Source organism: Pagrus major, chromosome 2 (assembly GCF_040436345.1).
Source record: "Pagrus major chromosome 2, Pma_NU_1.0".
In the NCBI taxonomy this organism is placed as follows: domain Eukaryota; kingdom Metazoa; phylum Chordata; class Actinopteri; order Spariformes; family Sparidae; genus Pagrus; species Pagrus major.
The window spans coordinates 13,796,359-13,808,651 of NC_133216.1; the positions used below are offsets into that span (position 1 = coordinate 13,796,359).

General features: G+C 40.0%; 1 protein-coding gene across 1 annotated transcript in view; it reads right to left on the reverse strand.

Annotated features, from left to right (window-relative positions):
• Positions 1-12,293, reverse strand: part of ift80 (intraflagellar transport 80 homolog (Chlamydomonas)) — a 40,015-nt gene that overhangs the window by 27,367 nt on the left and 355 nt on the right. The window contains exons 2-8 of the mRNA XM_073482482.1: positions 12,127-12,210; positions 11,473-11,691; positions 9,039-9,149; positions 8,815-8,883; positions 5,573-5,682; positions 3,662-3,751; positions 3,444-3,581 (exon numbers count right to left, since the gene is read on the reverse strand). Of these exons, the coding sequence (XP_073338583.1) occupies positions 3,444-3,581; positions 3,662-3,751; positions 5,573-5,682; positions 8,815-8,883; positions 9,039-9,149; positions 11,473-11,691; positions 12,127-12,166 (777 nt within the window). The 5' untranslated portion in view covers positions 12,167-12,210. The remainder of the gene's footprint in view (positions 1-3,443; positions 3,582-3,661; positions 3,752-5,572; positions 5,683-8,814; positions 8,884-9,038; positions 9,150-11,472; positions 11,692-12,126; positions 12,211-12,293) is intronic.

Below are 12,293 nucleotides of genomic sequence, written 5' to 3' on the forward strand. Positions count from 1 at the left end.
GAAAAAAACAAGCACAGGGAAGAAAAGGGGGAGGCAAGGGGGAGAGGCGGAGAAATAGAAGCGAGAGGGTGCTCGCCTGGCACAATGAGTCCTACTTGTTAGCCAGTGACAGTGTCAGGGATCGTGACAGGGTCCAGACGCTAGACACCAGCTGCAGCGCCTCGTAAATAGACTGCTGTCTCGCAGGCACATTTGCACGGCAATGGTTGCACACACACACGCACACACACAGACACACACAGGCATGTGGGCACATGCATATACCATGGCAGGCACACAGACAGACACTGACTTATTGTCTCTCCCAAATCTTGTAAAAGGGACAGTGAACCTCTTTGTGCGTTGTGTCCTGTTAAAGCTCCTGTGGAGAGAAAATGTACTGTACACACAAGAACTCCAAAAGCAACAAAAATGCAACTAAAATAAGTAAATGTGTATTAATAATTCAATAATGTATTCAATAATAACTACATGTTGATGCTTTATGGAAAAACAAACTTTGTGTTCAGTCCATGGGGTGGCTTGCTGGAACTACACGACTAGTCTTTCCCAGTACTTTAGCCTTGAAGAAGTTAACTTTGTGCGTGTGTATGTGTGTGTGTGCGTTCCCCTTCCCTGCACGGTGATAATGGGGGGGTAACACGCTACATCTGCCCTGTGGTGCGAGGAGGGAGAAAATGCAGAGGAAAAGGGAAAAGAGTAGGAGAGAGTTGAGAGTTTAGGGCGAGAGGAGAGCTGAGCTGGACGGGGGGTGAAGGGGTTAAATGCACGGGGCTGATCCTGCTGAGCCAGCAGCAATACGTTAAAGTGCAAGGTTTCATTGTAGCAGATACAGAATGAAACTCCTTCCCATTAGTCACGCTAGTAACTGAAAAGGCTCTTCGCGCTGCTTAACCCTTACTGCAGGGCAAACAAACCACAGCAACAACACAGGTACAGCTTGTTATTAGTTAACGGTTTCTGTATTTGTAGTAACCTCACATGCTTACAGTTAATGTGCAGCGTGCATACGAATGCAAATTGAACTTTCTCAAACTTGATGCTTGAGTGTCTTGAATTCACACATAGAATGCGACTCAGATGGAGTGACCTTTGAGGGGGATTTTCTTTTTCTAAACTCGTTTTCTCTCCGTTTCACCCCCCCCCCATCCTCTTCTTGAGTAAGCCTCCCACGCCATGCTACAGTACACACTGTCTCTGAGGGGCTTAGGGAGGAGAAGGCAAGCATACCCTTCCTCCAGTTAGAGCAGGGCAGAACCATAATCATCATAATTATCATCATCATCACACTGCCTTAACCGAGACACACACCACAGCAAAGCAAGTGGTGCAATGACGAAACAATGGAGCAAACCAACCACGTAAACAAACACATAACGGGAGGACATAAGGTGAATCGGGTCATTACAAAAAAATAACAGAGCGAGTTGTACTCAGTTCTGCCTGTTATAGTTTTAATAGCTCAATAATTTCTATTTTTGTTTACACGAAGTAAATGGATACAAGCTGGCTTCATGTGAATGATTTCATCAGCTCGCGGCTATAATCTGGCGATTTTCCCAAAAACTACCAAACTCCCTGGTTCAGATAACCAAAGGTAACAGCAAAGAATAAGTGATTTCCCTAAGCTCCCTTTAGACGTTCATACATTACAAATTATATTAATGTAACCTCTCCGAAATGCATACAAACACACACCTTAACCCTCTGGAGAAGACATGTGTGTTGGCTCAGGCCTCTCTCCAGCCCATTTGTTTTAGTGCTCCAGAAAAAAAAAAGAAAAGCCATTTGATCCTAATTAAATCAAAATGGAGCATGAAATGCCTGGTGATCAGCACACAAAAACCCAGCCCTGGCTGTTTGTTTTCATTACAACAGGTCTGAGACAGCAATACACTGACATCTCTGAGTAAACTCAAAGAAGCCCTAAACATCCCATGAGGGCAGAGCGGGGAACTAGTAATATTGTTCCTGGCCAAACGTTCAGCAATAATAAAACAACAATTACCATCCATCGTTCTCTCATTTCCCCTCTCATTACAACTCCAGTTACCATCAGCACCAGGTAACAAGAACATGTGGCATGCAGCCTAATGTGGTTTACAGAGATGAACGATGTACAGAAAGCATGAGGCCTGTAGTGAGACTCATAATGCAAACCATACTGCACTGGAAAAGCTGACAGTATAACACAGATACTGTACATTTCAGGGAAAAGGACGTGACTGACCACTAAGGCTCAAAACTGCAATATGGTCAAGTGCAATACCCAAATTGGAGAAGCTGAAATTATTTGATAAAGGTTAAATGTGTGACAAAACAGCATAATAACTAATCACTGTAGTGCTGCAGAGATTCCCGGACCGACAAATCTTTGGTACAGACCCCAATATTTTTTCAGTGAAAATGAAAATTTTGATGCAAGATTGATAATTCTCTCTCGCAACAAATAATCACAACACCATTTTTTTAAACCAGATCGTGGTGCCCTACTGACTACACAACATAAATGTCATATTAGAAGATATGAATGAAATACAAAAAAGCTTACAATATGGATCTCAAACTCTACAGCGGCATCATTTCTGCAAAGGTTGTCAGTAACAGCTGCTCATAACTGAGGTCAGGCGGCTTTTACAGACTGCCACCGCAGCATCTCAGAGGCACTCTTATCTCGAGTTCTTGTCTAGGTCTTGTGTGTGTGTGTGGGGGGGGGGGCATGGTTTCTCCCCACTTCACATCAGAGAGCTGCTGTCAGAAATACAATGCTCAACTGTATTTAGTCTGAAACGTTTCATCTTACTATGTACTCAAATGATCGAGATCAGGGATTTGTTTTGTGGCAAGGTATCATTCATCATTTTGTTTGTGTAGGATTGTGTCATCTAGCTTGTTGGATGCAGAATGTTAACATATTTGTTTTTTATATCATGTTACACCCACAAGACATTTTTTCAGAGAATTACATCAAACATGGAGTAAGGGCGGAGGTACATCCAATCAGAAGTACTTCTTATTTTACGACTTGCTATCCAACCAGATTGGAAATACAGTGTTTATATGATTGAGTACAAAGTTGTCATAGAGACATAGAGTCATGGGGGGGACCTGATATTGTTAAATCAGAAATCAATGGAGTGTCTGGCTGTAAGTGCAAAGCATTATTTGTGTTTGGATTGTCTGATTGTCAACTGATGTGGCAAAAGACTTCCACGTCCAGCTTCAAGTGAAGCAAGTTCTATTATACACGCATCATCAAATGAATTCATCGAGTCTGAGAGGTGCCAGATATCTAACATCTGGCTGAACAATATTTTATCTGTCAGTGATAACATCCCATTGTGGTGATAGAATAACTTCAAATTGTATTTGGAGAGTCATCATGTGATGCAACAATTCAAATATAAAAAGGTACTGATGGAGAGTAAAAGGGTTTTCCTTACTCCAGTCTTGTCACAGAGACGCAGGGTGTTGAAGGAGCCCACAGAAAACACCTCTCCATCTGGTGCCCAGGACAAAGAGGTGACCGGGTAGTCATGAGACGAGGAGGAGTAAAGCAGACGGCCAAAGCTGTCCCATACCTGTTGAGGGAGGACATGGCTTGAAAGGTAAAAAAGGACTCTACACTCTCCCAAGACATCTAAAAGTGCACACTGCCCACCTTATATTTACAGTCTTCTCCGCCCGACAGTATGAGGTCATTGACTGAATTCCAGTCAACCTTCAGCACAACCCCGTCATGAGCCTTCCACTAGAGAGAGACAGAGGGACGAGAGAAAGGACAATTTCAGGTCAACACAACAGAACGATGCCATCCATATTTAACTTCTCCCTTTAGTTGAAGAGAAGTGGGAGAGCTCTCTGATAAATACTGAGTCCAAAAAAAAAAGAGAGTAAACTGATGAGCAGGATTCACTCCAGAGACAGTGGCATGTATTCTTGGTCCCTCACACTGTTAAGGGTTTATAAAATGTTTCTTGTCAGAAAGCCTGCATTTGTCACAACCTCAAGACACTCAAGCCAGGCAGTGTCCAACCCATGTTTAACCCTGTGTGGCTGATGCACATTGACCCATTCAGATTGAGCCCACACAGGTTCAACGGCATCACTGCGTTGGTCTCCAGTGGGTCTGGAGGAGAGGTGATGAAGTTGGATGTGTGTGTCTGTGTGTGTGTGTGTGTACTTGTGCCTGCTCATGCATGTGTGTGGTAATAGCACAGAGAGAGCAAAGGGTTGAGAAGTCGCACATTAAACCCTCCACTGTTTATCTAAGGTCCCAGGCGCTTTTCGGCTTCAAGAAGAATAATAAACAAATGTATACATGAACAAGAAAAATACTCACTGGTGTGCAAGGTCCTCAGTGCTGCACCTTCTTAATGCAGAAGCACTTACAGACATACAGATCTAATGTATTTTTATTCCTTTTATTTAGCCTTTCTAGTGATGACCCTTAAGTTTAATTTACAAAGACCTGAAAAGGTGACGTGCTTAGGGATGTCAGATAAAATTATGGGCAAAATCAATATGCAAGATAAAAACTAATACACAAAGATATCTGCAACAGAAAAGAAACTGCCCATTAGAAACTATAAAGGTGGCAAAGCAGATAAGGATTGAGGCAAGAGAGCCCACAACCTCAGTCAAAAAAGTTACAACACTAAGCAGAACTGTGGGGTTACTGCATCATTGCTGTGGGGCATCCATAGCACTCAGAGTAATAAGTAATCATTTGTATTATTGTCAAATTTCAGTGAAGTAATCGACTTATATTAAGTGTTTATTTAAGTATTTTTATGAAATAAGGAATGCCCTCAATGACTTTTGAAAAAGGGCTTCTTCATTTGCCCCCATCTGTCACAATAATTTAAAGTAATTAATACACCAAAAACATTTTTGAAAAAAAGAGGCAACATTTTATAACAACCATCATTAATAAATAGTAAATTTATAGTTCATTAAACTTTAGTTAATATTTATTTCACAGTTAACAAACAATTAAATGCTTCACAAACCATTTATTAAACTGTAAAGTTTATAAACATCAGTTGTAACTTTATAATGGGTATAACATCTAAATAATGGGTATAGATGAACTAAACAGTATTTATTAACTGTTTACAATAAACAATTGCTTAAATATAGTTTATAAATAGTTTATAAAGCATTTCAGTGTTAACTGTAAAATAACTATTAACTAAAGTTTAGTTGACTATACACTATTATATACTATACCACTTATTGAGGATAGTTATTATTAATACTCAGTGTTGAAGTTAAATGATCAGGTCATATCACCTGGAAGCTATTGTACAAATAAATTAGTTATAATCTTAAAAGTAAATGTAGCCAATGAAGTAATAGTAATTTTACAATAATCAGGAGCGCATGGGTCATATGACTGAGAAGTGATTGAGGAAAAAGAATTTTGTGATTGATTTTATGCTAACTACCATAACTTTTGAGTCATTAACAGGGTTAGTTACAAGGTAATATTTAAAAACTTGGGAGTTATTTGAATCTTGAGTAACTAATGTGGATTTCTATCTCTGAAAAGAACACAGAGTTAGTGTACCTGTATGACTTTGGCGCTGGGTTGCAGAGGTTTGACGACTAGCTGTCTTCCTGATGTGTAGAGGATTCTGTCTGAGTCTGGACCCCAGGCCACAGAATACACAGGAGACCCTGGAAGATATGCAGAAACACGGGTACATGGACGATGGTATCCAGGGCAGATGGGTTCGCAAGATCATGTGACCATTTGATCTTTAGAATCCATCCTGGCAGGCTTTAATCTATGTGCTTGTGTCTGAACCACAGCAGTTTGGATTTATCAGCATCCTATGAGGAACTACTGGCTGCCTTGGGTCTGGTTTAGGTGTGATGACCAGTGAGAGAAGCCACTGTTCTTATGAAAACAACAGTGGCGGCTCCTCAAGAGGTTAGCGTAGATGCTGCTATAGCATCAGTCACATCAGAACTGAAGAGGATTTCTTAATTGAAAGAAGAGCAGGTGCTGGTGGTAGCGCTCTCCTACTATTGATCTGACTGGTTGAAGTTAGCATGCACTCGACTGTGATAGACAGCTGATTTGTTCAATGACCTACAAAGTATTTTTTAAAGTGTCTGCCTTTTCCAAACATTTTCCAAGGACGACTTCCCAGATGGTTCTGTGTTACAAACCATCTGACACATCAGGTAAATGAGGACTTTGACTCTTACTTGATGTGTATTTAAAAAATGGGAATTCTGTGTGCATGAATTTCTCTCTCTCCTTGACAAACTAGGAGTTAGTTTGAACAATGGCTCCAGGATACAGCAGTGCTAATTCCTCCTCTTAGAAGGTTTCATATTTCCACAGAGATCTCACCTCATTCAGCCTATGGAACAGCACTTAGCTTGCAGGCACACCAGCTGAGAAAACCCGCCTAACCTCTACAGTATAAGCACAAGCGTGTATGTGTGTGTACTTTCGTGCACACACGTGTGAGGGAAAATGTGTGTGTATGAGTTGGATTTGTGGCTACGCGCGTGTGGAGGGGAGAGGGCCTGACATTTAACCCCACTCCAGGTGCATGTGGTTTCTCACAAATGCCAACTGGTCACATGATCTAAATCTGACAAAGGCGATGAGAGGGGTTGAGACAAGTTCCTCCCTCTCGCTCACTCACTTCCAACCTCTTCCTAGAGCTCTCTCTCTCTTAAAATGGGTCATAGTACACACGAAGAACCGCGTGCTGCTGTGAAGTGTGTGTGTGGAGTTGCTGGCTCTGAAGAGAAGCAACACCTGCAGTGATCTGAGTGCCATGTGGAGGGTGGTGTGTATCTGCAGCAAAGCCACTATATCCAGGTGTTCCACAAATCTGTAGGTCTGGTGAGCAGCCCACCACCCAGCAGCTCATTCTCCAAACAGCCAGCATAGGAAAAATGTTCCTCCATACTGGGGCTGAATTGCTGTTATTCTCCCAGGTTTTCCACAGCACCCGTTATTCAGCAGGAGTGTACCATCCATTTCCCCAGAAGCCAACTTTCATCCACCCCTCCATCTTTTTTTCTGTCCCACGACTGAGAAGAAACGTTTAATAAGTCAAACAGCACGATGAATCAATTAATAAGTAATACATCTGTAATGTGAATGCTGGATAGAGAAATGTATCATTAGGAGTCTTTTTTATAGCTTTTAATAAAACTCTACTTCTATAAAGCTTTGAAACTTTATGGTGCTTTTAAGAAAAAAGACAGAACTGGAGGAGCGATTCTGCTTTTAGTTGTATTGAGCACAATTACACCCCAATAAGCCCAACACATACACACACCACACAAATGTTCACACAATCACACAGCCACAGAGAGAGAGAAAAAAAGACTTGATTGTCATTTTAAATTACTTGGCTTGAGTAAAAAGGCAGTTTCAACACAGAAGGAAATCTTGCAGATCGTTCAGCGGAGTGTGCCAGTGAGGAAACACGGATGTGAGGTACATGCTCACGAATGCAATAACCACACATACACTTTTCATAAAGGAAGCATGAATATTAATACAAAATGTAGGATAAAAGTCCGAAGAATAAAATCAAACAACATGTAAGGTGTGGCAATTTATTGGCCATCTGGCACCATGTGTAAGAGCGGACCTTCAAGCCCCAGCTACGAGGGGGCGTTATTCTAAGCCTGGTGTCAAACAGGAGCCAGATGAGGAGGTGAACTTGTGTGTCATAGCACTAGGAGGAGGAGAAGAATTTTTCGATACACATGAATGATATTAATATTCTGTGTGTTTGGTCTTTTTCATCAGGTTTCTGCTTCTTGCGGTTTTTGTTTCTGTCTCATTTTTTCTGTCACGAGAGGGATTATTTGAGCCAGAAGGTCCAAAAATTACTATACGATATACTATACATATCTCTGTGTGTGTGGATGTCACCTGCTTTAAACTGTATAAGTCTTAAACATAGGTTGGCTCTTTCTAACGCTGGCATTCAAATTAAATGAATCAAGATTTATATATAGGGCGGCCTGGACTACAGCCACCTTGCATGTACAGTTCTAAGCCTTTTCTTAGATGCGTGCACACACACTGAGGGTTCAGGTCATTACTGTGGTTTATCTAATTATCTATAGTTGGTCACAAGTTACTTCATCATGATGGATTACTTGATCATTTATAACAGCAGACGAGATTGTGAACAGTGCACCAGCTGTTACTCTACTGTTACTATCCATAAAAGATGTGATGCCATCCTACAGAATGACTCACCATTTTGTTCTTTTTTCATAATATTACAAACACTTTTTATATCAAATACAGTGTTGTGTTTCTTTCTCTGGGAAATCACATTTGGCTGCGTGTAAATAGTGCACACACACTGGCGTGCAGAGAAAACATTAAATGGATTAAATTGAAAAAAGTTTCATTTCTCACAGACTCAACTCACAGAATTATTGTTCCTTAGCTACAGCTGATTACATTTTCTGGCTACAGATGTCCTTTCATGTAGTGAAATCATTGACCCTCAACTTTCACCTCTATCATTAAAAATCACAGCTGCTGCAGTTTAAAAACTGATCTCTTTCAAAATACTATTTTTGTATGCCATATTTTTTTTACAATTCAGTCCATCAAATTTTGCAAAGAAACAGCCGTCAGCAGCAATTATTGTGACAACACAGTGCAGAGGATACATTACAACTGCATGTACTGTGCTTTGGTAGATCATTTTTGGTTCTGTGATCATATAGAAAATATGGATAGCTGTTTCACACAAGCACTACACATGACGCTTAAGCTCAGTTTAATAAAGCAAAGGTCTTCAGCCTTACCTTGGCTGGCCAGTGTTGAGCGTAGCATCCCACTTTTTGACCAGATCTTGATCTGCCCATCTTCTCCAGCTAAATAAGTAGAGAAACAGATGAAATGGATTTTAAGAATATAAAGATTTAAACAACTCACAAAATCCTAATCTTAATCAAAAATGTACAGCAGGCTGCTTAAACTAGTATTTGTAAGATGACAATCAAACTAAGTATGCCTCTGTCATCTTTACCTGTGATAAGAGCAGTCCCATCATAGTTCCATCTTCCAGCCAAAACAGCTCCTTTGTGTGCTTCAACACTCTTCTCAATGCGCCCTGTCTTAGAAACCAGGTGGAACTTTCCTGTAAAGAGACCAAAATAGGCTTACTATGTGGCAATTTCCACCATCTAGGCCTGGGTTGGTGTGGATGTTTCACAGTCTATAATTCAGAAACATAACTGTCTGCTTTGCCATTTCATGCAAGAAATAATATAGAGATCATGGTTTCATGCGTCTGAGTGATTCAGGTTTCTGCGTCAGGCAAATGGGCTGAACATTTTTTAATGGCCAATCCAGAACACCAGTGAGGAGAAAATATTATTAGCCTCAAAAAAACTTTACAATCCAGCACTATGAATAAACCTATAATGACTGTCTAACACACAATTAGCAACAATGTTATATTTTCTCCTCCCAGCTAAATTACAAACTTACAGCATAAAGCGGATGAGTAAAACTAAGGGTTTTGGCTGCAATTTTCTATTTGCAAGACACGAAGGGTGATCAGGCATGGAGACAGTTATTGAAGACGCTTGCCTAACATATACTTTGTGGCAGTGTGTATTAAAAAATTCTGAATGTTCTATGTAATTTCTGGTGGCCTAAAACTGCAAATCAGCACGCTGCTGCTCGCTCCCATTTCTAAATTTGGACATCCCGACAAAACATCCACTTTTGTGCAGCAGGTAGTGAGTGTAAGACATGTAAAGCTGTACTGAAGACACATACATTTAAAAATATAATTTATATTACATGTGCTCTCCCATCAGCAGTCCTTATCTGTGTAGCCAAACATTGTGTGTGCAATGCTTTTGTCTAGCGATTTGTTTGTTTGCTTTTTTTGTTATCAGGCAGGTGGTTTTTATGATATCTTATCATGACAACATACTAAGCCTTTGCCATTTTACTTCTATTGATATACGGCTTGATGATGCGCCTGTGTGAAATTTATTATGATGCCACATCGTAGTTCCACAGGGTAAAAAGAGAAAGAGACTGACAGACTGTTGTTCCAAACAGAAGGCCCAGCGATATCCTTCATGCTTAATTTAGTCTTCTTTGGGACAAGTCTACTTCCATTCCACACTATACCCTCTCTGGTAGAATGGAAAATGATGCACTGATGCTATGCAATTATGTTTAGCCATGGGGAAATATAAGGCATCCTAAAATAACGAAGTATATTTATTAATTAAATGTTCAACACTTAGTTAATGTTGTAAAATATAACATAAAATATTGCACAAAAACCTTTATTACATACAATGTGTTTCACTGATCAAACTGCATATGCAATAGACACAAAACAAAATAAATATGCTGGCAAGGGAAAGGGAGGCTGACTAATCAAATAAGGTTAGGAAAAGCCACAACATTAATATAGAGTCCTCCCATCCATTAAAACCCTGGCTGTTGGACTGCTCTCTTTTCAACTATATCATACAGATCTCTTAGAAAACGCTCTGTACTGAATCCAGATTTGAAAAAAAAAAACTGCGCCAAAATCCTTCATTGCACACCAAGGTCGCAGAGAGCAAAACTGTGTGACGATCAAATTTTTTTGCTTTCAATGAAGAACAATAACGTCTTTCAAGAGATAACTATGACAATACTGATATTTGTTTGACTGTAACAAGGCAAGAAGCAGAAGAGAGCTGCAAAAGTGAATCGTAACAGAGTTTTCACTACTCGCTGATCTGCCAGAGAAAATTGCTGCTTCAGTTTGTGGGTGTGTTTTTGCAACCCTACACTGCCATTAGTGTTGTGACCACACATTGCCTGCCATAACAGTACATCCATATGCTGTGTGTTTATATGTAATATAGGACAAAGAAGAGAGATGAGAGGCCACGTAGATGCACGTCACAGAGACAGTTTAGTATCAAGACTATACAGATGTAAAACAAACATCCATCTTTAGTGATTTGTCTCTGAAGGCCTAATTAAAACTAGAGCGTAGACAGACTCAATCTTTACTATGATACTAAAAACATTTTCCTAAAGTGAAACTGTGAAAATGAATATGCTTCTCTCAAAATGATCATTCTGTTTAGTGCGAGATAAGTTTTACTGAACACGGTTCAAACTGGTGGGGATGATTTTCCTTTAACTATTGTCATGAGCCATGACAGAAAACATGAACAGAGGCAGACCAGAAAGCAGTGATAACTATGTTAGAGTTATTATGTTTAGTTAGTTCACAGTTACCATATAACTATTACTGTTCTACATCAACATAATGATCTTTAACTAAACTATTTCGGTATGAGTATGACTGAAAACTATAACATCATTGTCATGTGGCTATTCACTGAATTATGAAACAAAAAATTCACATTTTGTCTACAAGTTAAACAGAGCCGTAAAGCCCGCTGGACAGATTTTTTGAGAATAAAGAGACTTGCCATCCGTGCTGGTCAGGACAAAGATCTCAGTCTGGTTCTGTTTCTTGCCACCAACAGTTTTGGGGAACCAGTGTAGGTCAATGGGGTAAATGTCCTCCGGCAATTTGACAACCAGAGTGGTCTCGCTGGTAAGCAGGTTCCACCTGAGGATCTGGTGGTCTTCGCTGCATGAGTACAACTCATCTGCTGTTGTCCAGCCGACACAACTCACAAGCTCCTTATGTGATCTGCTGTTAAGGAAAGCGCTCAAGGTGAGTTATAAGGTTGTATATTTAAAATGATTGCATGACATGAGACGGTTGCTTCTGCAATAAATAGGGTCTTGTGAAAAAATCAAAAATAGGTTCTAGATTTGGTAAAAGCTAGTTGTAGTCAGGTCAAGTCAAGCAGTAAGAAGAAGCCAATTACAATTATTATACTACTACTTCTATGTTAGTGAAGGTTCTCAGTCATCATGGTAATTGTAAGTGCTATATCGTAGGCAACTGGACTTGTTTCAGTTTCTCCTCTCATCAAAGATGTCATCTCATTCTTCTAGTTGTGCTAACACAATAAAAACTAATGGTAAACAATAGCAGAGTTTTGGACGTCTGTTTACATACATATTTGAAACACAAATATAAGCTTGGACAGCTAAAAACGCCATTAAAAGGATATGTTTGGGTTCCTGTAGCAGCGATGTTTTCAATCTCATGGTGGATGTTTGCTGTGTTGATCACTAGACGAACAAGAAATTGCCTGTTAGAGACAGTAAACCTCATATTAAAGCTCTTTATATCACACTAATGCCATACGAACACACAACATGGAACAATATAGAC